This window comes from Arvicola amphibius, chromosome 12 (assembly GCF_903992535.2).
Source record: "Arvicola amphibius chromosome 12, mArvAmp1.2, whole genome shotgun sequence".
NCBI classification, from domain to species: domain Eukaryota; kingdom Metazoa; phylum Chordata; class Mammalia; order Rodentia; family Cricetidae; genus Arvicola; species Arvicola amphibius.
In genome coordinates, this window is record NC_052058.2 from 166,248,015 (window position 1) to 166,273,086 (window position 25,072).

Genomic DNA, 25,072 nt, shown 5'->3' on the forward strand with positions numbered 1-25,072 from the left:
CCACGCGCGCCCCGCAAACCCCGGTTCTCTAGATAGCACCTTCTCCCTTTCTGCCATTGCTTTTCCTTCCTGCCGGACCTTCCTCTAACTCCTCATCTCCCATCTCTCCATCGCTCCCCCTTGCCCGTCTCCTTGTCCCCTTCCTAGTGTCCTATCATCCCCACCTGAGACCTCTCCTGTCCTTGGCTCTTCTTCATCTTTGCTTCTCCGACTACTTCAGGCAGTGGTCCTACTTGGTCCTGCGGACTTACTTGCGTTCCTCTCAGAGTCTTACTTTCACCCGGCTCATCCCGGGGTTGTCTGATCTTGGGGCAAGGAAGGATGGTTCCTGAGGTGAGAATCTTCTCCTCTTTGCTGGGACTCGTGATGCTCTGGTTCCCCCTGGATTCCCAAGCCCGAGCCCGTAAGTAGAAACGAGGCAGAGTCTGGGCAAGCAGGGGAGGGATGGGGACCACTGGGATGTAGGGAGCCCTAGTTCATAAATTCATTCAGGCAGCACCTGCATAGCAGGAAGGCTGAGACCACTGTGGGCTGGTGAGTCTGGGGGAAGACAAGGGCTTGGCAAAACTCCACGCAGGGTAGCGGGGGGGGGGGGGGGGGGGGGGGATGCTGCCCTGCACAGGGCAGGAACTGCGCATTGTGGAAAGGAACTGTGTTCCCAGCAGCCCGGTGTGTCGCCGCAGGAAAGGAGTGTGTGATGAAGAGATAAAGGCTGTTGTGTGGAAGAGCTCTTGGACAGAAAGATGAAACAAAGCAGGGTGACCTCTCTAGTCTTTTTTCTTTCTGGATGCTCACAATATCGCAGGGAGGTGCCATCACTCACTTTTAACAGAGGAGTGAGACTCCTAAAACCGTTCTAAGTATTAAATGACAGGGAGCATGCAGGGCAACTTGCAGAGTGATGTTTTGCGACGTAGCTTCCCCGAAGAATAATGCTGGAGTTTCCTCTTCAAAAACAATGTAATCTCAAGCAGGTTATGTAGGCCCACAGCCCCCTTAAACTGGTAATCCCTTCTGAACTCCCTTAATAAAGAAACAGGGACCAACGAGGGGCAGTGGTTTGCTCCAGGGGCAGAGCCTAGCTTGAAGATCCCAGCTGCCTACCTCCTAGCTGAGAACCTTCCATCTCCCCAGCTCCACAGGTCAACTCTGCTTCCTTCTCACTCCCAGCTTTGTGGAGCTGGTGAGGCTGGTTGCTGTCTTGTTTGTTCTTGTGTGTGGAAGGCTGGAGATTTGTGGATGTTCTCATGAACGGGAAACAGATTATTCAGAGTTGGGTTCGAGCCTTGACCCTGCCTCTTACACCTGTGTCACTTTTCAAACCTGTGTGTCTTGGTTTCTTCATCTGCAAAGGAGAGCTACTAACCAGGGGTCTGAAGGGTTTGGGGAAGGATTCAAAGGAACAGTGCTCTCAAATGCCTAGCAAGATGCCAAATACTCAGTAAAAGTCCTCACTCCTTCCTTGAACCTTGAGGACTTACTCCTCGTCTGCCTGCTTGTCCATGGAAAGAGACAGTCTTAGAGGACCTCTGTGCCTGCCCTGGCCTTGGCCTTGGCCCCGCAGCTCCCTTCCCAATATCAGTGCCCTGGGAGGTCCACTCTGAGGATTGGCCCAGCAACTACTCTCAGCCTCTGAGTTTTACAATCACCTTTGCCTGATGACTCCTCCCCCCAAGTCCCCATGCCTCCACTGGCCTTCTAATCCATATCTGTCCCCAGGTCCCTCAGTATGCTCTCTCCTCCATAGCCCCATCAATACAAAGCTCCAGACACTCAAGAAAATGACCGTCATTTAACTGACCTGGCATTCGGGAAGGAGCATTAAGATCCTGGCATTGTCAAGGCTGGGAGAGCTTTCTCTTCTGTGTCTAGCCATCTATTTTAAGAGTTAAGATGAAGCAGGGGGACCACGCCATGGATGAAGGAACAGAGACCTAGATCCTAACCCCAACTCTGTCATGAATTAATTGGTCACGTGTGTTGGGACACCTTCACCTGTCACTGAGCCCAAGGTTGATTGGCGCTCTTGGTCTGTGAATTTTGTCATCATTGCAAGTCTCCTGCCAGCGTCCTGTCTTAAGGTCTCATATGAAAAGTCTTGTCTTAGTGTAAGAGAGATCTCAAGCATGTGGCGTGTGTGAAGTCCTCTGGTAACTCCAAAGTGCTTTTACAAATGGTGCCGACAGATGGGTGTTCTCAGCTGTGTACGGGATGGACTTCCAAGGTGGTTACAGCTTGAAACACGGCTGGGCCTGTGAGCGGGGGTTTTGGCACACTCTTTAGTTGAAGTCCAAGGCTGCTCATCAGAAACTCTTTATTCTCCTTTTGGCTCTCCCCACAGATCCAGACTGAGTCTCAGATAGGTCATAAGCTGAGCCTAGCTGCCCACCCTCACCACTGACTGTACCCCCTTTTCACACAGGCTGGAGGCTCTGGCCTAGTTCTGACTGTGCTGACCCAAGCCCCAGGTGGAGTCACATCTGTGTGGTCATGCATCCCCTCTGTGACTCAGAAGTGGCCCCATTCCTTTACTCCTCTCCAGTGCCTTCTCCAGAACTTACTTCTCTCTGTGCTGTGTCCTCATGAACCGTCTAGCATGCTTCAGGCTTCTCTTCTATGCTGCTTTCGGGAGACTAGCTGATTACCAAGTAAGGCATCAGCCCTCTGGAGTTTGCGTCTAATGGGAATTAGAGTTTTGGGTCCCAGGTGATGGATTCTCAGACCCCGGAAGCAGGCCTAGACAGAAGAGTAGTTCTTTCAGATGTAATGTGATTCCAAAGGCAAACTCACCCTCAGAACGTCAGGGTAGCAACACTTGCTCTTTCCCTGATGCCAAAATCTAACCTCAGGCACCGTGTCCTTCCTTGCCTCTGCCACCTGTGAGGTAAGATGCTTGCGCGTAGGTGACGTTTGAGGACCAGGGTAGATTAACGGCCTGTCTCTAAGATGTTATCATCTTCATCCTAAGTCCACTTGACTTTGGGAGTGGGAGTTGGGAGAACATAGGTATTCTGTCCTGTGGGGAGGGATAGATGAACGATTCCTAGGAAAACATGCCTGGAACGCTCTAGGGAAATATGTATCTGGAATACTTAGCAAATGGAATCCTGCCCTGCTGTCCAGCTTGGTCACATCTCTATCCATCTGTCTAGATGTGCATGACCGGGTGGGGAGCAGGGAAGGGAAGACCCTGTGTCTGGGTCTCTAACCACAAGGTTCTGCACCTCCCTGCTCCCACCAGTAGAGGTCTCTGCCTCACTCACTGGCTCCAGGCAGCAAGCCCCGAGACAGCTGCGCAGTTGCTCCAGCTGTTGCACCTGTTCCAGGGCTGGCCTCTCAAGTTCCCTCAGCCGCCGGCCATGGCGCCGGCTCTGAGAAAAGGACCTTGAAAACTCGAACTCTCAAAGAGGAGGACCGATGTCAGAGCGGTGTCCCTGGGAGGTGCAGCAGAACGATCAGGCGCCATCCTGGGCAGGACCCAAGCCTGTTGCCCATTCTTGTACTTGGGAATTCTTCGCTGTGTCTCGGTTGGGTTCTTTTGCTTGCAAGTTGAAGCCATTTCTTCTGGTCCTGTCCCTTCGACAGGCATCTCTATAAACACCCCTTCCAGAGCTACGGAATGAATGTGTAGTCTGTGCTGGGAGAGATCTAGGATCTCTGGCAAGTCCTGACCCCTCCCTCACTGGGATTCACTTTCTCTAAAATAAGGTGAATGGACATAGTCTGAGTCCTTAGGTTTCTAGGAGTCTATGAATCTAAGCGTGTGTGTGTATACATATATATAATATATATAATACACACACTTAGATTATATATATTATATATACTCACGTGGAATAGAATGTGGACAGCTCTCTTTGATAGGTAATAAAGATGCCCTTCCTGGCTCAACGATTCTGCTCTTGGAAGTCCTTCCACACTTCTAAATGTCTGCTGTGTCCATATGAAGGGAGCTGGTTTCAGAGAAGCGTATCCCTTCTGCTGGCTTACGCAGTTTGGCCACTGAGACATTTCTTGTAATTTCATTAGAGGCCTCCCTCCAGGAGAGCCAGAGCCCAGGGCAAGGCTTGTGTTTTAGAGGAGAGTGAGGGTGTCTGTGTGAATAAAATATGATTGTATGGGTAGAAATGGGACCCGAAGGCTTGCATTCCTGGGCAGTCTGGCCCACTGAGATTTTCTGAGTTCTTACTACAATTCCAGCCCTCTCTTCTCTCCCTGAACCTTGTGGTATATTTCCATGGCCCCCTCCAGCCTCCCCAGAAGCTGCTTTTTGGGTTGTTTCTGATTGCTATTGGAAGAGTCCTTAGACACACTCTGCACGCTTGACTTGCCCCCATGGGACCTTTACCATTGCATGAATGTTTTGGATCAGACTGTGGGGTGCACTGGGAGGGGGACATATGAGGAATGTTGACTTGCTCGTAAAGATCAGGGAGTTGGGGCTGGAAAGGTGGCTCAGTGGTTAAGAGCACTGGATGCTCTTCCAGTTCAATTCCCAGCACCCACATGGTAACTACAACTATCTATAATAGAATCTGATGCCCTCTCTGGCATGCAGAACACACATACATAAACCATAAATAAATTTTTTAAAAGATCAGGGAGTCACCTGTGCCCTCAGCTGCCCCAAGCTTCTGACCTTTAGTTTGTCAGGTGGTTTGGGGAGTCAGTGGCCAAGAACTGGAAAGGGAGGTAAAAGGTTAATTCCTGTGATGTAGCATGGTATACATGTTGAAAGGGCTTTGTTCTTCTATGCAATACTGCTGGTTTTTTTTGTTTTGTTTTTGTTTTGTTGTTGTTGTTGCTAAGGAGAGAGGTTTCCAAGATTAAAGACCATCGTTGAATCTCCCGCTATAGCCGCACCCCCTCTTTGGGTTAAGCTCATCCACCCAAGCATTCATTCATTCAGCAAGCACTAACTCCACACAGGCTCTGCACCCGGCAGAGGGTCAACATTCACTCCTTCCTCTCGCACACTCTAGTATAGGAGACAGATTCACTCAGCAAGTGCTTCCAATCTATGGTGATAAGAATTCAGACCACATTGGGACCAAGCTTAATTCAGTCCTGAAGGTGAAGCCAGGGATCTGCAGGGTGGGGGTGGCTTTGTAGGGGCAGTGGCATGTAAACTGTCTGAAAAGGGGGGGGGGCTGTCCTAACACTGGCAGTATGTTCCAGGTGGAAAAGGTGGGAGATCCTTGAAGGGATGAGCAAAATACTCAGCAAGAGGGGATGGGGCTGAAACTGAAAACAGGGTCACCACAAACAGTAGTGGTTAAAAATGTATCCAGAAGCCAGCTCAGGGACAGCCCGGTGGGTGACCTGGGACCATCTGCAGTCAGCCTGGAAAATATCCCTGCCCTGAATTGAGACCAGAAAAATTAAGTCCAAATCCTTTCAGTCTGTTAAAGTAGGCAGGGAGTCTGTGGAGGTGGGTGCTTTCTGCGGGGGCTAGCACCCTTCAGAGCCCGTTCAGGGGTCTTCCCGTCCTAGCCACAGGCACTCCTCTCTGTACTTGAAGGTGGCTCCAGATGCCTGGCAAGTCATTCTCCTCCCACTCCTTGTTTAAGACCTCCATGTTCCTGCCTGGTGTCTCTGCACCCCTCCGTGTGTGTGTGTGTGTGTCTGTGTGTCTGTGTACCTGTGTCTCTCTGTGTGTGGCTCTGTGTGGCTCTCTCTGTGTGTGTGCATGTGTCTGTGTGTCTGTGTGTCTGTGTGTGTCTGTGTATGTGTGTCTGTGTACCTGTGTCGTCTCTGTGTATATGTCTGTGTGTCTGTGTGTGTGCGCATCTGTGTGTCTGTGTATGTGTATGTGTGTCTGTGTACCTGTGTTGTCTCTGTGTGTCTCTGTGTGTGCGTGTGTGTCTGTGTGTGTGTGTGTGTGTGTGTCTTTGTATGTGTCTCTGTGTATCTCTGTGTGCCTCTGTGTGGCTTTGTGTATGTGTCCCTGTGTGTGTGTGTTTGTCTGTGTATGTGTGTCTGTGTGTGTCTGTGCATATGTGGGTATGTGTCTGTGTGTCTGTATGTGTGTGTGTCTGTGTATGTCTGTGTGTGTCTGTCTGTGTGTATCTCTGTGTGTGTGTCTGTGTCTGTGTGTGTGTGTGTGGCTATCTGTGTGGATGTCTGTCTATGTGTGTGTCTGTATGTGTGTGTCTGTATGTGTGTGCATATCTGTGTGGCTGTGTGTATGCGAGTGTGTGTGCACACGTATGTCTGTGTGTGTCTCTGTGTGTGTGTCTGTGTGTGTGTCTGTGTGTGTGTGTCTATGTGTGTGTGTGTCTGTGTGTGTGTCTACGTGTGTGTGTCTGTGTGTGTCTCTGTGTGTGTGCACGTGCGCGTGTCTCCCGACTGGTTGAAAGACTTGAGTTGCAGGAGTTCCACAAATCAGGGAATGTCGGGAAGCTCTTTCCTGTTACTAATGAGATTGATGCTCACTGCACACGGTGCCAAGTGCCCTGCCGTCACTGATATGTCCGTGCCCAGGAGCTACAACCACTGTGGTCCCTTGCCTTCACTCTGCTAACTTTCTGCCAAATGCCTCAGGCTACTGCGCTTGTCCCCACCCTCGCAAGTGGTTCTGGGCCACCCGATGACATCACACGCACCCGAACCTCCATGCCCGCCTTGATTGCTCCTCTGCCCTCTCCATCCATATCCTGCCCTGCCTGCCCTGTGGCTGCCCTTGGAACCGACACCTTTGCCCACCAAGCACAGTTGCTTCCCTTTAGGTCCAGCCATGGTACTCTCTCCCCAGAGTGACAGCCAGAGGGACAGGAAAGGGACTCTTTCCTGGTCCCTTGCCCACTAGTTCTCCAGTTGGCTTTCAACTCCCATGGCCCACGTTGATGATGCTTCAAAAATGCAGGTTTGATCATACCACCCTGCAACTCAGTTAATAATCGTCACAGGCCCCCTTTGCCCTCTGGATTCCAAGGCCTCATCGAGAGCATGCATCCCTCCTTCCCCAGCCGAGGCTCTCACCTGTTATTCCTCTCTTCCCTTTCTCTGCCCAACCTGCAGATCCAGTTTTAGCTCTGTATCCCTAGCTGAGGTCCGGAGAGGTGCCGGTGATATTCAGGGAGACAGGACTGGCTTTTGAGTGAAGATATAAGGGTCCAGGAGCTTCACGAATGAGGAAACTTTGGAGCTATGACCTCTGGGGTATTATGATGATCATGGCTAGGAGGGGCTGGAGGCTGTCCTGAGAACTGTGGAAATAATACCGTGAGAAATAGACCGTTAAGGAAGTGTAGAGCCAGCACCCAGACCTGGGTTTTCTCAGTCTGGTCTTACACACTACTTAAATGAACATATATTGTAATCTGTGTCTGACAGTAAGCGTGGTGTCGATAGGATCTGACTTAATCCTAGAATAGCCCCAAGTGCCACTGAACAGATGTGAAATTGGCTGTGGGATACTTAAGTAGCTTTACTCAACCTCTGGGACTACAAAAGGTCCTAGAAATGAAGACCTGCTAATTTCTAGATGGAGAGAGAGCTGGGCACAGGTGGGTGGAATAAGAACGGTGATGGGGGAGAGGAGGCTGGGCTGGGGCCAGGAAGAGAGGCAGAAGGTTGTGGAGGACAAGGGGGGGGGAGATATGAAGAGCACCCTGCTTCCTTCTCAGTGGCACTCGAGATGGACTCCAGTGGCTCCCAGAACTTCATCCTAATCCACCTAGGAGGGCCTGAGAGCCTAGGGTAGATGCAGCCATCAGAACCTCCAAGAACTATGGAATAGCCAGCCCATCTCATAACCAAAGTATCCAAAAAGCCCATCAGAAGCTTCACGATGTAATGAAATGCAGGCTTTTACAAGCGTGCAACTCTCAAATCTTGAATCTTAGAAACGTGATATTGTGGATTCATAGACTATACAGGAAACCTCTGGAGATCATAGCCTACCCCTGTATATCTTTCAAATAGGGAAACTGAGGCTCAGAAAAGGTAAGACATTTCTGAGTGTCACCTCGTGTGTTTGCAGCTTCAGGAGTGAGCACTTGTGCCAACAGCCTCGTACAGGAGCCGGTGCTGGTGCCAGGGTCAGTGGAACCAGGATGGCTGCGCTTGGCAGTCTCCTTCCCTCCTGGTGTTCACATGGCCTTGGGCACGCACCTCCCTAGAGGAAGGGCGCTCCAGGCACCTTAGAGGGCATGGTAGGGTGGAGTCTGTGGCCACCAAAGGCCTCCTGCCAGGCCCCCCACAGGCTCAGCTTCTGCCAGGCATGTTGGTGGCAGGGAGGAGCCCTGACTGAGTGGCTCCTGTCCTCACACTCTGAGTGGGCAGGGATGGGAAGGTGTGCCAACTGGCGCAGAAGCCCAGGGCTTTAGGACTGCCCCAAGAAAGGTAGGACACAGTTTCTTCAGCAACTGACTGAGACCTAAGGTAGTCACGGTGTTGCAAACACCCCTCCCTTGTGGGGGGAGGGGACTGAGAAAGAAAGACATTATTCACTCCATGGAGAGTCAGACTGGCTCTAGCCAGCACCCCAGCTGGGCCTGTGTTCCACCCTCTGCCAGGGAAGGCTGGGAGATAAACATAGCTCATTTGATACGGGCAAGACAAGCCAGTCAGGAGTTGCTGGCTCAAGGGTGACAGGACCTGCTGTCTGATGCCACCCTCCATAGTGGGTTGGTGGAAACAGGTAGGTAAGAAGCTAAGCTGCGTGTTCCTCAGGTCCTTCGTGGCCCCCCGACAAGAAAACTAAACGGTGTGTTCCTAAGGTCTTCCATGGCCCCTCAATGAGAAAGTTAAGTTGGGTATTCCTAAGGTCCTTCATGACCCACCAGTGAGAAAGCTAAGTTGCGTATGCCCAAGGTCCTTGTTGCCCATCCCCCAATGAGAAAGCTAAGCAAATATTACAGCAATTAATTCTCACACAATGTTTAGGAAATCATTAACTTATTTTTCACGCAGGGTCTGCTGTATCCCAGGTTGGCCTCAAAGGCACACGTAGTTGAGGATGGCCCTGAACTTCTTATCTTCCTTCCCCACCTTCAGAGTGCTGGAGCTACAGGCCTCTGCTGCCTTGCCTGATTTATATGACGCTGAGGAAAGGGTCAAACCCAAGGTTTTGTGTATGCTGGGCGAGCGCCCTACCAACTGAGCTTTTCACCAGCTAAGTAACATATAATGTTTTATATGTTACACATATAAAACAGCACAGAGAATAAATGCAGGTTTCTTTCTCAGGCACTAAGCTCTGGCTGGATCTCCTCATGTCTTCTGAAAAGAAGAGCCCAAGTCATGGAGGTTTCCTATAGGAACGCCAATGTTCATTTGGGACTGAAGAGCCCCAGGTGGCTGTATGGTGGGGAGCTGGCAGAGACAGGGCAAGAGACACAGTGAGCCTGGGTAGCCATACTGAAGTGGGAAGCGTGATCCTGGGCCAGCCAGGGGGTAGGGAGAAAGTGAGGGTGACAATGTTAGTTAGAGATGAAAGGAGAGCAGAGGCTTTGCAGAGCAGGGGCGTAGGAGAGGCGGCTACCCCATCTCAAACACAAGCCAGTGTTTCAGCCATTCTGAGAAACAACCCATGTACCCATTAGCAACGGATACGCAGACAGCTAGGACGTCAAGTCAAGGTGGCTCAGGGAAGTAACAAAGATAATCTTTGTCTCTGTGGGTGTCGCGTTCATATCGCGTGTGTGCATGCGTGCGTGTGCAGAGATGTGTATGCGTGGATGTGGAGGTCAGAGGTCGACATAGGTGTCTCTCTAGATTGCCCCCACCTTATGTACTGAGTCAGGATCTGTCGCTTGAGCCCAGCACTTGCTGGTTCGACTAGTGGGGTGTCTTCTAGTCTAGCCAGCCAGATTTCTCCAAGGGTTCCCTGTCCTCTGCCTCCCCAACACTAGGACTCCAGGTAGGCTACCACGCTTCAGGACATTCGATGTGGGTGCTGAGGATCTGAACACAGTCATCACATCTGTGAAGCCAGCTTTTCCTCAGTAAACCATGCCCTTGGCTCACAAAGGTCTTTTTTAATGATACGTGAGAGTTAGAGGCTCTCTGTCTCTGTCTCTGGTCTCTATCTCTGGTCTCTGTCTCTGTCTCTCTGTCTCTGTCTCTGTCTCTGTCTCTCTCTCTCTCTCTCTCTGTGTGTGTGTGTGTGTGTGTGTGTGTGTGTGTGTGTGTGTGTAAGAGACAGCCTGAGAGGAGAAGGCAAATGGGAAGGGAGCGAGTGTGAGGATGAGGCAGAAGAAGAATAGTGAACACACTGAGAGCCAGGAGATCCAGGCTTTCAGCCTACCTGGTGTGCTAACTGCTGTGTGGCTTAACATCTGATTTGTCCTTTCCGGACCTCGTATTATCCACTATGCAATAGAACTACCATTTAAACCACAGTTGTAGCCCATAAAGCCTTTCACTGCCCGATCCCCTCACTGCCCTGTAAACTGCCAAGGCTCAGTCAGAGAGGGGCAGCCACACGCCCAAGAACAAGTGTGTCGTCCAGCTGAGATTCCAAGTCAGACATCCTGGGAGCAGGAATGCGGTAGGGTTTGGGGTTGGGACCTCCTGAGACTAACACCCCTCATTTGTTTTCCAGGCCCAGGCAAAGTCTGCCTTTTCGGTGAGAAGATATATACCCCTGGCCAGAGCTGGCACCCCTACCTGGAGCCACAAGGCACGATATACTGTGTGCGATGTACCTGCACGGAGGTAGGTTCCTCTGGCCACCAGGTCACCTCTGCCAGGAGTGTCTGCAAGATCAGACGATGGAGGGACTTAAGGTCCAGACACCCAGGAATTATCACCCTAGTGTGATGGTGTCGGAGGTGGCTGTGGCTCAGTGACTGGGTGGACTGAGGATCTGGTCTCTAGTTTGGTGTGTATTGGTGCCGGATTCTCCACCCAGCCGAGCCAGAGCCTTCTGGCTTCTGTGACTTCTACTCTACTCTATTCCTTTCCAAGGAATCCCCTCCAGCCTGCCACCTAACCCTGTCTCAGCGTTCCTCCAATTCAGGAGTGTTCATTCATCCTGTGCCTGGAGTAGCTCCCCCTGCACGAACACGCGTGTTTCAGCCTCCTGATAACTGTTCACAGTGGTGTGCCTCTCTAGATGAGGCCCCTGAGAAGTCTCGCATCTAGCCAAAGGCTGAACCAAATGGATCAGAGGCCATGTCTCTGTCTTCATTTCTATCTCCAGCTATCCAGCTACTGATGGAAGCCGTCAGCCTTCCCTCACCACAGTGCAGCGCTTGAGAAAAACATAAAGAAACATTTAGTCCGTTTCACAGCTTTAGAGGTTATTGTCCAAGGTCAATTGGTCTCAGTGTTCACTTTGTAGCCAGGAAGCCAAACAAAGAGGAAGAGGCCCAAGTCCCACGGTCCTCTTCAAGGACACGCCCCCAGTGACCTATGGACTGCCCACAAAATCCCATATCCCAAACCTCTCAACACCTTCACCTTCGGGGTCATTCAACATCCACATCATCTCACCAACCCAGCACCTCCCTGGGCCTTGCAGGAAACCAGTGCAATGCAGAATTCTCCAGGAAGGCATGAGAACGGAAGGATAGGAGGAGCAGGGCATAGGGGACCCTCAGCCAGTAGGGCCCTGTTGAGGCATCTTGAACTCATTTTCTGGGTGCTGCCGGGGTTTCTGGCTCTCAGATCCTTGGCACCCTATTCTCCTCTCAGACCTAGAGAGGGAGGAGGCAGAAGTTCTGAGGGCATCTATGGTTAACACAGAACCTCTAGGGGCAGAGAAGAGCCCCAAAGGAGTCTGAGTGGGGAGCCCTCTGGTCCTCGCCGGGCTCACTCCTTTCTGGTCCTCCCTCACTCTCCCCACTGTCCCACCAGCTTAGCTCCAGGTAGAACTCAGGCACAGATAGGGATACAATTCCCCCAAGCTCCAGCTGCCTCTTTTTTTATTATTATTATCCTTAGCACATCGGAGGCCAATAAGCCATTTTAAAAGGAACTTTATGAAATATAGCCAGAAAACAGAAAGGAAACCATAATAGAAAATTCCAGACACGTCACGTGGTGTGGTTGACCAAGGCCAAGCTTTGTGATCCACTGGAGCTTAGTCCTGTCTGCTTCCCACGGAATTCACACGTGTAGTTTCTTTTCCTCAGCCCAAACGACTGTTGCTTGTATTTCCAAAGTGCAGTCTGAATGCCTCTCGCTCTCTCCCCATTGCCCCTCTTCACCGTCTTCATCTCTCGTCTGGACCACTGCATCAGCCCACCAGCAGGCCTCTCTGATGCCCCTCTCAAAACCCATTCTCCATGAAGCAGCTCACATGGCCTTTCCTGAACCCAGAGCTATGGTGTTTCTTCCCCTTTAAAACCATCCAATTGCTTTTATTTGGACAGGGTCTCATGTAGCCTAGGCTAACCTCAAATTATCAGAGGATAATCTAGAACTTCTGATCCTTCTGCCTCTACCCTGATGGTGCTGGGGTCATTGGCATGTGCTACTGTGCCTACTTCATGGGGACAGAGGACCAAGATCAATGCCCAGATATCTCAAGGTTTTTATTTCTATTTCTCATATCCACAAAGGGGTCATGAGGTCTTAGCAAACCCATGACAGGTCCGTCCTTTTCATGGATGAAGCATGCAGATGAGTAGGCTAAATGAGATTGCTTGGTGGCGGAGTCAGAATGGGCTCATTGAGTTTGTTTTGGATTCTATTATACAGAGGCTGAAGAGAAAGCAGGGTTCTGCAGTCGGGGTGGATGTTTGGGGCGAGGGCCCCTGCAGATTGGAGGCAGTGGTTCTTTGGAATAAGGCCTGACCATGTGTCTGTTTCAGAGCGGCCATGTGAATTGTTACCGCCTCCGCTGCCCACCCCTCCGCTGCTCACAACCTGTGACGGAGCCACAGCAGTGCTGCCCCAGGTGTGTGGGTAAGTAGCTCTTTTCCTACCCTGGCCCTGAGATCCGCACAGACCGGTTCACTCCTGCTGTAAGCCCCTGACTGAGAGAAGCCTCCATAAGGAAAAGAGAGACCCTGTCCATCAGATGTGTGAGACCAGAATAAAAAAATGTAAAGTTAAAGAAAGAAAGAGTAGAAACTGGCGTACTGACTCCACTTTTGGGCTCCAGTCCCTCTGGTTATGCAGAAGTAAGGGGGAAGTGAAGGTGAAGGGCTTGGGGCTGGCGGGCCCCTGTATGCACGCATGCATGGTGTCTCCACCTCTCAGATTGTGAACCCGTAGGTGGCAGGGCCAAGCCTTGGTCATCACTCTGTTCCTGGTTCTTGGCCTAGGGTTTTAGTGAAGGTATTGTGAGGGAATGAGAGGGGTGTCCCAGAATGGGAGACCATCCCCTCCGCCCAGCAGAATGAGGAGTGGGAGTCAGCCTTGGTGGCCAGTGAATGACAAAAGTTTACTCCAAGCACTGTGAGAGTAACTCCGCAAGGGTGGGAATTCGGTGTTCTCCAACCCTGTCTCTTGGAGAACGAAGCCAGGGTATTCCATGCACACTCATGGGCCTCAGACACCGAAAAGGTAGCTAGGCTACAGTGGAGGGAGGCATGTGGTCAGATGTAGGTATCAGGGGGACCTCTTAGGCCAGACCTTAGTTTAAATGCCAGAGAGAGAGAAAGAGAGAGAGAGAGAGAGAGAGAGAGAGAGAGAGAGAGAGAGAGAGAGAACAAAATCTTCAGAAAAGTGGTCTTCCTAATTCTGGCAAAAATCTTAAATCCATGAAATTTCATTTCCTCCTTCCCCTGCTCTCCCACCTGCAGATCCTCATGTCCCTTCTGGGCTTCGGGTTCCCCTAAAGTCCTGCCAGCTCAACGAGACCACATACCAACACGGAGAGATCTTCAGTGCGCAGGAGCTGGTCCCCACCCGCCTGTCCAGCCAGTGTGTCCTCTGTAGCTGTATTGTAAGACCTTCTACAGTCTCTAGGGCCCAAGCCAGTGTCTTTCCTACACAGAGGGATGGGGTGGACCATTAAGCGAGAATAAGAAAGGTTGGCGGGAAGGGAACACCCAGGGTCCACAATGCCCTGCCCCTAGTTTGTTGAGGTGACCTTTCTCTGGGTTTCAAACCTGATTCCCAAATAATGAGAGTAGCTCATGTCTGTTTTCCCCGGTGAATGCTGTACCCCTTTGAGGAGAGGGAATGTGCCCATCTTTTTTCTGTGTCTTCTCTTGCTCAATGTCCAGGGCCTGGCATGTAGAAGATGCCAGTTGCTATTGCAGAATAAAGGAAGAATAACGAAGGGAGGGAGGGAGGGAGGGAGGGAGGGAGGGAGAGGAGGGAGGGAGGAAGGGAGGGACGGAGGGAGGGAGGGAGGGAGACCATTCAACAGTCTTGGGACACAGATGGGGTTTAGTCTGAAGTTCTTAGGCTCTCCCTGCCCATGGTCAAGGCCTCAGGACAGCAGGGTTGACAGCCCTGTAATTGGAGACGGAGCAAAGACAAGCATGTCCTGACTGATGAAGTCTTCATCTTCTTGCTTGGGAGAGTCCTGCCGCTCCCTTCCTGCCACACATGCTGTCACTCCAACTCCAGGCTTGGCTTCCCTTTCTCCTTACTCCCTATCACCAAACCTCTTCTGACTCCTTTGGGGAGTCTGCTGAGGTGATCTTTAGCCTCAGTGAGCTGTGCAGGAACTCGCTCGGCCCTGGCCTTGTGTGACTTTTCCTGAAGAGACTTGGACAAACATCTGTTCACCACAGACAGGACACCAACCATAAACCAAGTCTAACTTAGTACATCCCGTTCAGATAAGCAACAAGAACTCAGAGGAGTAAAATAGCTTGCTTATGGCTGCATGGTCAACACGGTCATAATCCAGACCCAGACCTCTCCGACTCCCAAAGTCCATGTTCTTTTCCTAGTAGGGTGCCGTTCCCGTAATTGGGGAGTCCTGCATTAGGACCAGGCTGTGGGAGGAGGCAGAAACGGTGGTGGATGAGAAGTTGCTCTAGCAGTCCCTTTGCCCATCCTTGCTGGAGGCTCTACTCACCTCTTTCATTCCCCACCCCATTTATGGCTCTGGCTTGTGTTCTGACCTCCCCTCTGGGGCAGGATCCTTACTTCTCAGACTACAGGGTCTTACAGCAGCTTTTCCCGGGCACACTCACAGCTGATCTTCACAACCCGAATGAGTGTATTCACTGCCTTTCATAGAAGGTGAATCTCGAGAGAGAAGACCTCTCCAAAGGTGCCCGACCTCCTGCCTCCTTGAGGTTCCTGCATTCTGGAGTCTCACCTTTGAGAGTGGGTCTTGAAGTTCTAAGCCAATGGTTTTCTGCAAGACCATTATAAGCCTAGGAGTCACCCATGAGTCCTTCCCCTCGCTGGGTCCCTGATGCAGGTACAGGAGAAAGATACCGATTTCAGTAGGGAAAGCCTGAAGCCGGGGCCTCTGCTTCCTTCTTCTACGCTTTCTCTTTGACTGAATGACACAGTTCCCCCCTCTTTCCTGGGTCCCCCCATCTTGAAGCCCATCTCACAGACGGCTGTGAAAGCTGAGGGAATATCGGCGGTGAAGTTCTTTTCAGGGCTTGGAGAGGGAAAAGGAGGTCAAGGGGAAACTCCTGAGCTGACTTGCCTTTCTCAGGAACCACGTGCCACTTCCCTCCATCCTCTATCTCAGGGGTGACCTCAAGGCTGTTTGTGCCCAGGGAAAGAGGCTCTCCTGGGCCCCAAGGCTGTTCCTCAACAGAGTTCATTTCCAGTCTGGTGTGTTCTGTCTGTCAGGAAGGACACACCTACTGCGGTCTCATGACCTGCCCTGAACCTGGCTGCCCCACCCCACTCCCTCTGGCCTGACTCCTGCTGTCAGACCCGCAGAAGGTGAGTGTCACAGTGAGCTTTGTCAACTTGATACAGCCTATAGCCCTCAGGGAGGAAAGCCTTAACCAAGGGATTGCCTAGATCACCACTGTCTGGTGGGGTGTCTATGGGAAACTGTCTTGTTAATTGATGTAGGAGGGCCAGCCCACTATGGGCGGCACCATCCTCTAGGCAAGTGGTCCCTCCTGGGCTAGCTAAGTCAAGCAAGCCAGAGCAGTGTTCTGCCATGCTTTCTCCTTCCTCTTCCCACGTGTATTGATTTCCCTGGCTGAAGCACTGTAACTTATAAACTGATTACAAGCCCTTTCTTTCCCTAAATTGTTTTTGGTGAGAGTGCTTTGTCCCAGCAATTAACTGGAACTGTGACTCTGAAGTCTGCCAGGGTCCCACATCATCCCATTTGTGGAACTGCTGGAAGAGACAGGGACGGCCAGCATGAAGTAGACACTCCCGTCCTACAGGGAGGTGATGGCTTGAAATGGATGTCTCAGAAAGCAGGACCCATGCGTACCGCTGTGCTGTGTCTTTTCGGTCAGGCAAGGCAAAGTAAAAGTCTGGGGGTGAGAGAAGCAGAGGGAAAAGTTTATCCTCCCACCTTGTCAACTCCCATCAGGCAATGCTCACATCTATAGCCCTCATTAAAGCCCCTCACTTCTGCAGCGTGGGTGACGGGCAGCCCTGGGAGCAGTGGGGGAGGAGCTTGGCAGGAAACGTGGATTGGAGTCACTGCTAGGGTAAAGCTGAGGGCAACTGGCTGCTGGGGGCAGAAGTGGTACCACTGCAGAGCCTGTTGTGATGGGGCACTGTCCCCACAACAAGGCTAAAAGGCACGAAGTAGCAGCCAGGAGTGGATGAGCTCAGAGGCCACAGGATTGGACTCCTGGGGTAAACTGAGGCTGGCATGTGAGCTCCTGAAGAACTGACTGGGCTTGAGCAGAGGTATACAACTGGACTGTCCATGTGGACTGGGGAACCTCGGACATTGGGGTCTGGGAAGGCGTAGTTCTGTGTAGTCGTCCTTACTCCATGTCAGCTGGGAAGTGAGCAAGGGAGGCTGGCTGCGCGACTCTAACAGGCAGCTTGATTCTACTCCCTGCCTCTCTGAAGCAGGAACATTCAAGACAAACCAGATCACCGGTGTAGTGAATGAAGCAAGGGCTTGAGAAAGAGAGTGGTGCCAAGCTTCAGGAAGCTTCAGGGCTCTCTCTGTGTACTGGTTCCCCCAAAACAGCAGCTAGAAGTGGCCTCAGGGTTCCCCTGGCGGCAGAGGGACTAGACAGTAGAGCCCGGGAAGTGCGTCATGAAAACCCTGGTTGTAGACATGGAATTCTGGAACCTTGAGACCATTCACAAAGGGATGACCAGTGTCCCAGAGGGGTGGCTTTTATTTATTTATTTTTTGTTTTTGTTTTTTTTGAGATAAGGTTTCTCTGTAGCTTTGGTGCCTGTTCTGGAACTAGCTCTGTAGATCAGGCTGGCCATGAACTCACAGAGATCCACCTGCCTCTGCCTCCCGAGTGCTGGGATTAAAGGCACATGCTACCACCCAGCTGAGGAGTGGCTTTTAAGTAGACTATGTAAGATGCTCTGACATAACTGAGCAGTTGGGTCCCTGGAGTAACTCAGTCAGTGTTGGGGGACTGAGCAAGCATCCTGGCTGTGGAGATGTTTGATAACTCAGTAACGATGCAGACAAGCTACATAGAGAAGCTTGGGCCCCCTTAAGGTAACTTGTAGGCTAGGTCTACAGGTGTGGCTTTTAGGAAGGCAGAGCTATAGACAGAGGCTCCGGTGCCATGGCCACCAGGGTGACCCTGTTTCCTTTGCAGACAGGACAAGTGAGAGCCCCACTGAAGAAGACTTGGCACAGTTGCAGCCTGGAGAGGTAAGTGTGCACAAAGCTGTGCCGGCCTGGAGGCCGGAGAGGCTGCAGTCCCAGGCCAAAAGGTTCTGCATGAACCACCAACGCTCGCTTTTCTTAAGTTTTACACTTTATCTGCTCCTGATCCCATATCCCTCTGCCCACCCTAACTCCAAGGCCTGAGAGCTTCACTCTGGGGTCAGCTACATTGGCACCTCCAGCTTCAGCCTCTCTCCCTACCTGTCATTAGGGTCCCCCATTATGACTGACGGGTCACAAGGAAACAGCTTGCCACACAAGACAGGGTAAACCCCAGACTCCCTCGTTTGCCTCTGGGGAATCTTGCTGGCACTGTCATATCCACAGCCTGTGTGTGTCTGATCAGCCCAAGCCGCTGAGGAATAGCTCCCCGCTTGGTCCTTGCTTCTTGTGCCTCAGTTCTGGGATGGCGGTGTCTTTGCCAGGGATCTGCCTTTCAGCTCTCACCTCCATCCTGGCTCCTGCCAATCTTGCCTAGAATTCAGATGGCCCAGGCCTTCCCAGCTCTCTGAGGTCTGAGGGGAATGAGATAGGAGAGTGAACCATAGCCCGATGCAGGTCCCCTACAGTTCCTCAGTGAAAACTCCTATTCTTTCAGCCTGGGCTCCGGGAGCCTAGGACAGCCCAAGCTGGACCTTCTAACCTTTCCTGCCCAGCAAGGAAATCTGTCTGCCTTTGCCAGGACTGATTTCCTCAGGAGGGCACACAAAACCTGAGCCTTTTGATCTGTTCCCTTCCTGCTTGTCCCTAGAAGGCAGTGGTGTGGGGCCCGCAGGCTAGTGGAGACCCTGGGCCTGCTCCTCTTCCACAGTAACTGAGTGGCTTGGGCTTGTACCAGTTGGGAGCTGCGTCCTTCAAGTCCTTCCTGCCTCCACTCCACTGGGCCAGCATCTCCTGGGCTCAGGCCTGCACTGGGGCCTGGAGTGTTTCTATTCTGCAGACTCTCTGGGCCGTGAAGAGGACGTGGAGTGGGAGCAAGGATCGTAGAAGGGCAGGGTGTGAGCTGCTCATGGACATCGAGAGAAAGGACAGGCTCTTCTTTGCCCAGACCCTGCCATTCCAGTTCTGTGACCTAGGAGCCCAGTCCCCAAACTGAGCTGCAGAGAACCTGCCCCATAGCTGGTGCCGTCCCCACCCTCAACTTAATTCTCTAACCCTACTAGATCTGGTGTGGAGGGGCAGAGGATGGGAGTAGAATCTGGGAGTGAGGGCAGAGGGTGAGAGTAGGGGCTTGGAGTAAGGAAATTGAATTCCGGTGATTATGGAAAGGGGTCCCTCCCCCTCTTTTTTTTTTTTTTTTAAAAAAAGTCTCTGGGTGGACCTTGCTTTTTGTTTTCCCACCCTTTAATTCTGGAACTTCCTGGGATCTTCAGAGGTCCATTTGTTGTCTCATCATCTGAATTTTCCTAAGCAGTAAGTTTTCTCTATTCCTGACCCCACATTGCTCTGCCTGCCCACCCACAGCAGCCCCAAAGTCTGGAGAAGGATCTGGTGGAGGCTGGTTTGCCAAGTCCTTGTCAGTGTTTCCCTTGATTAGTCTGAGAATATCTTCTCTCTCACCCCTGCAGGATCCTCTCTCTTTCTGTCTCTCTCTTCTCTCTCTCTCATCATCCGCTCCTCTCTCCTCTCAGCTCTCTCTTCTCCTCTCCGCCTCTCTCATCTCTCACATCTCACTTCTCATCGTCTCCGTCCTCTCTCTCTCTCTCCCTCCCTCCTCCCCCCTCCTCTCCTTCTCCCCCTCCTCCCTCTCTCTCCATCTCCCGCCTACACCTCTGGAAAGTCCTCTCATCTCCACTAGCGAACCTTTCAATGCAGCCTAGTCTGTGGCCCCAGCTGTGGCACATCCCACTCAGACACCCTGCCTGCTGGTTGCAGAGGCAGGATCCCACTCGGAGGATGGAAAGAGGAGAATCATCCCCAGCACTCCAGCACCGACCAGCCGCAGTTTCCCTCTGGGCTTCAATCCCTCGCTTCTTCCGACCAGGGAACGGGCAGCACCACTGTCAAGATTATTCTGAAGGAGAAGCATAAAGAAAGGTGAGGCCAGGACCCTCCTCCCCACCCCCACTTCCGGCATCCCCTACTCTGGCTCTCCAGTCTCAATCTGACCGGGAGCTTATAACTCAAAAACCAAAACACAACTAGTGTACCCCTGAAGATCATGAACCCTAATTCCACTTGACAGGTGAGGACACTGAGGTGCCCAAGTACTGGATCAGGGAAAGAATCAGTTCTGTTCCGTGGGGGATGGGGGACTGGCCTTGAACTTCAGACCCTCCCATCTCAGCCTCCTAAGTAACAGTATTTTACTGAGCATCTATTATGCCTTTATTGAGAAGTGGAGGAGACAGAGTCCATCCTAGGCTCTGCCCCAGTGAGCTCCCAGACTAGCTGAGGAGACACGTGAATAAATTACCATGACATAGGGCTGAAGACAAGACTATCAAAATGAAGGAGGGGCTGAGCTGTCTTGTGCCGGGTGACGTGGGGGGAGGGAAGGAGCACTGGCTGCAGAAGGAGAAAAGGGGGGGGGGCAGTAATCCTCCCAGGCTGGCAGAGAGGGGATGAGTCATGGGGCTACAGATTCAACGGACAGGTGAGGGGAAGTGACCTCTAGAGCGCCCATCGGCCAGGTGTGAGAGTTGTCCTTGGCTCTTCATTGCCAGGCCAGCATTCTCCTTTCTCCACCAGAAGAACCGTCGGAGGGCCAGGGGAGGGGCTCTCCATCCGTAGGCAAAAACCCTGAGGGATGTCAGAGTTGGTACAGGTTTTGGTTCCCTGGCCAGCATTTTGCAGGCAATGTAGCTGTGTACAATAGGCAACCCTCTACTTTTTGGGCTAGAGACTCTGGGCCAACCTGAGGCACTCACTCCTCCCATGCCTCCTCCCTGCTCTCCTCCACGTTCCCAGCCTGCACCCACAACGGGAAGACCATACTCCCACGGGGAGGTGTGGCCCCTACTGTGCTCTCCTTCGGTGGCCCATGCCCTGCATTCTGTGCACCTGTGTGGACGGGCGAGCAGGACTGTCAGTCGTGTGACCTGCCCCACACAGTATCCCTGCAGGTCAAACCCCAAGAAGATGACTGGGAAGTGGCTGCAAGATCTGTCCAGGTAGTGAGGGGTGCTGAAGGCAGGGGAGGCACTGGCCATAGGTCCTGAGAGACGAGGAGGAGTTTACAGGTGCCCAGACACAGAAAATACCCAGGCTACATGGACTACCTGCATGTCAGTGGAACCTCCAGGGGTTTCTGACATAGACGTGAAGTCAAATGATATCTTGCATTCTTGAAGCCATGAAGTTTAGAACATGGACATTTTGAGATAGTCAATGTTGGTTGAATACATCAAACTTTTTTTTTTCTCTTTCAGAAGATGAGGCAGATGCCAACCACAGTGAGGTCATTTCCGCCAAGTGTCCCAAGGTGCCAGGCCAGGTGTCTGTGTACACGTTGGCTCTCTCCAAGCCCAGACGGTCTGCACCGCTTTGCCCTGGAGCATGAAGCCTCTGACCAGGTGGAGACCTACATCTGGAAGCTAGTAAAAGGTGAGTGGCCAGCTCCTGCTCCCAGCTTCGTATTCCTCTGGTACCTTTCCTCCCTCAGAACCGATAGAGGCCTTAAGGAGGTTTCCCTGTCAGATGCCTCAGCATCCTCCCGAGGAGTAAGAACCCCCCAATTTCGATCCCCATTGTCTGCTCCTCTGCAATTTCTGATAGCTCTGATAAGCTCACCAAGGTTCTGGAGGCTCCCTCTCCTGGTCGTGGAGGGTTTACTGCACCCTTTGAGGAGCCGACCTTAAAATCATAGACTCTACATGGTGAGATTGAAGGCGTTGAAGCATAATCCAAAGCCTGAAGATAAGAAGATGCAGCAGGTGGGCTGCTCTGTCAGAGGGAAACAGCTTTTCTCTGAATGACTGCAGAGGTCAGGACCACAAGCAGAGGGCTATGCACCAGGAAGACCTGGGGTTCAAATCTCCTCTGCCACTCTTCAAATCCTGCCTCTTTCTCATTAACCTCCCCTGGACCTCGTGCTCTCTCCGTGAACCAGGGAAAGGGTGCTTTGGATAATCCCTGACCTATGAATGTGGCAAAAATACCATCTCCTCCTACCACACTGGCTGGGTTAGATGGCAGAGAGGTGGGCTTCTGTTTAGTGAGAGGAAGGGCACTTGTTCATCCTCACAAGCCTTTCTATGGTGAGAGGGAGAGGCAGAAGGAGGCAATTCTTCTGTTTGTTCTGAACCTACAGATCACAGCAACCGTTCCCAGACCTGATGCTGGCTACAGCTAAGCTCTCAGACCACCCACACAGCAGGTGCTGGGACTGCAGAAAGCAGTAATCCCCCATCCTTGCAACAGTTGCTTTTAGGAAGGCTTCCTGGTGGGTAGACCTTTGCACAGAGGGAAGCAGGGGTTCTTGGAGAAGCCACAGGAGACTTTGCAAGTAGGGAGGACAGCAGCCTGTGCTCTGTGATCTGCCATGCTACAGACACCAGGTGCAAAGTACCCACAAGCACCTTCATGGTATGTAAGCAACCTTCCGCCCATTTTGTAGAAGGCTGAGTGTAGCTATGTACTCAGGCCCCATGTTGTAGGTAAGAAAACTAAGTCTGAGCCGGGCGGTGGTGGCACACACCTTTAATCCCAGCACTCGGGAGGCAGAGGCAGGCGGATCTCTGTGAGTTCGAGGCCAGCCTGGTCTACAAGAGCTAGTTCCAGGACAGGCTCTAAAAAAAAAAAAAAAAAAAAAAAAAAAAAAAAAAAAAAAAAAAAAAGCTGCAGAGAAACCCTGTCTCAAACAAAAAACCAAAAAGAAAAAAAAAAAAAAAAGAAAAAAAGAAAAAAGAAAAAAAAGAAAAAAAAAAAGAAAACTAAGTCTGGAAGACTAGGGTGTAACTTAGGTCACCAGAATGCTCACCTTGGACACAGGAAGGCCCTGAGTTCCAATTCCCAGCGCATTCCATACATACACATAGGCTTGCATACATTCTCCATCCATCCTTCTATCCAAGGATAATATATCCTATGTGTTTCATGCTTAGAACCCCGAGAGTTAAGTTTCTCAAGATTCAAGTCTGAGAGAGAAGGTAGGAAAAAGGCATAATGACGGCATCATAGAAATGGGGTGGGATTGGGCTGGAGAGATGGCTCAGCGGTTAGAGCATTGCCTGCTCTTCCAAAGGTCCGAGTTCAATTCCTAGCAACCACATGGTGGCTCACAACCATCTGTAATGGGGGTCTGGTGCCCTCTTCTGGCCTGCAGGCATACACACAGACACACTATTGTATACATAATAAATAAATAATAAATATTTTTTTAAAAAAAGAAATGGGTGGGATTGGTCTGGGAAGACAACTCAGTTTGGTAAAGGGCTTGCTTATTAAAAGCGTGAGAACCACGAGTTCAGTCCCGGAAGGCATGTAAAAATGCTGGGTGTGATGGCACACACTTGTAATCACAGCACTAGGGAAGAGGAGACGGGAGGATCCCAGCCACACCAGCCTACCTGGTGAGCTCCAGGCCAATGAAAGGCCCTGCCGCAAAGGATGAAGGCAACATTACTGAGGACGGTCCCCAAGGTTGTCTGTCGTGTCTTCCACGTTCATGTACTTACATGTGTACACACATTCCCCCACCCCATAGAGACACCTTTCAAAAGAAACGGGTAAAATGATAAACAGAACCCAAGGGTGATAGGTCCTGCATAGAGGAGGCTAAAATCCCCTTCACGGAGGATCAGGGAAGCCTTCCCACTAAGACCTGGTAGACGGGTGCTTCACTCGCTGTGCACAGTGGGTGTGGAAAACAATGGCAAAGGGGCTGGAATTTGCAAAGGCTCGGTTTCCTCCGAGGACCTCAAGTGTTAGCTAGGGCAGGGCCACACTCTCGATACGATGGCTCCATGTTCTGCGATGTCTGAATGAACACAGCTATGGGTTGTTATCACATGCTGTGTGCTAGAGGAAGGCTTGGCTGGTCTGCACGGTCAACCTTTTCTTACTGTCTGTCTCATTCCTCCCTCGTCCCCTCCCCTCCCCCTCGTTCCCTTCACTGTGGGCAGGCCTGTGGGTGGTGGCAGGAGCAGCGGCAGAGAAGAGAAGGGAAAGGATACATGCTTTATTTACTGTGGTGGTGACAGGCGGTCAGAGATGCCAGCATATTTCAAATGGTCACCATTGGGACTGCCAGTTAAGAGGGGCTAGGGCACTCGTGTGGTGACTGAGGAGGGGCAGTTGGGGCAGGAGGACAGGGACCCTGCAGATTTATTCCACGTGACTGGTGTCTGGTCAGACTGGAGGCAGGGAGGGAGGTGGCAGGGTGAGTTGTGGGCTGTTACCCCATCTGATCTGCCTAGCTCACGCCTTATCTGCCCACAGGAATCTTCCACTTGGTTCAAATCAAGAGAGTCAGGAAGCAAGATTTCCAGAAAGAAGCCCAGAACTTCCGGTTGCTCACTGGCACCCATGAAGGTGGGACCTTGGTCTAGGAATCGGGCCAAGGAGGGGAGCAGAGACAAAGCAGAGGACCTCTTGGGGAGTTCCCAGGATGCTAGTGTCGGGAGGAAGGGGGGTGGCTGTCAGCCACAGACGTCAGTTCCCAGCACAGGAATCCAGTGGGTGTCTGGGCCAGAAGATTTCTCAATCCCTAATGAGAGAGAGAAGGTGAGCTTAAGCAGCTGGCCTTGTCTTGGCTCGGTAGGGTCAGGTCTGATCCCCCAAGCCCTGGTGCTTCCCGTGACTCTAGACCAGTGGTTCCTAACCTGTGGGTCACCCCCCCCCCCCCGGAGGTCGCTCACATATCAGGTATTGACATTACCATTCAAAACAGCGGCAAAAATACAGCTATGAAATAGTAACAAAATAATTTTATGCTGTGGGGTCACCGCAAACATGAGGGACTTGTATTAAAGGGTCTGCTTAGGCAGGTTGAACCACTGCTGTAGGCTGTCACTACTTCCCAACGAAGGGGGCCTTCTAGCCACTTTTCCTGACTCTCTAATTTGCTCTGTATTCTTCAAGAAGATGGACCTGGATGGGTTTTTGGAAAAGGGGGAGTAACAGGGTCAGTAATAGATAAATATTACCCACAGGAATGGAGTTAGGAAAGCCAGCCCTTAAATGCAGGGTGTCTGAAGGCTGAGTCATAGGACAGTAAGGGGTGGGAACCGTCACCGATCCACAAGTGGGGGGCCCAACCGTAGCCCCACACAGTCTTCCTTGCCCCAGCATTAAAGCCCCCAGTTGCTGTCACTGATGTACACACCTTGCGAGTGACACGGTCACACACAAACCCCTTGTCTCGTCTCTACCTCTCTTCTTGCAGGTTACTGGACCATCTTCCTAGCCCAGACTCCGGAGCTGAAAGTCACAGCCAGCCCAGACAAAGCGACCAAGACATTATAA

At 51.7% G+C, this 25,072-nt stretch overlaps 1 protein-coding gene across 1 annotated transcript; it reads left to right on the top strand.

Annotated features, from left to right (window-relative positions):
• The first annotated feature begins 321 nt into the window (after positions 1 to 321).
• On the top strand, positions 322 to 25,072 carry Chrdl2 (chordin like 2). Its single transcript, XM_038314085.1, is given in 19 exon segments — positions 322 to 403; positions 10,550 to 10,662; positions 12,765 to 12,858; positions 13,701 to 13,843; positions 15,670 to 15,735; positions 15,737 to 15,765; positions 17,599 to 17,650; positions 19,543 to 19,645; positions 19,648 to 19,707; positions 20,576 to 20,598; positions 20,600 to 20,618; positions 20,621 to 20,643; positions 20,646 to 20,681; positions 20,684 to 20,761; positions 20,763 to 20,778; positions 21,037 to 21,122; positions 21,124 to 21,211; positions 24,047 to 24,139; positions 24,993 to 25,072. Coding segments are annotated over 19 exon segments (1,284 nt in total).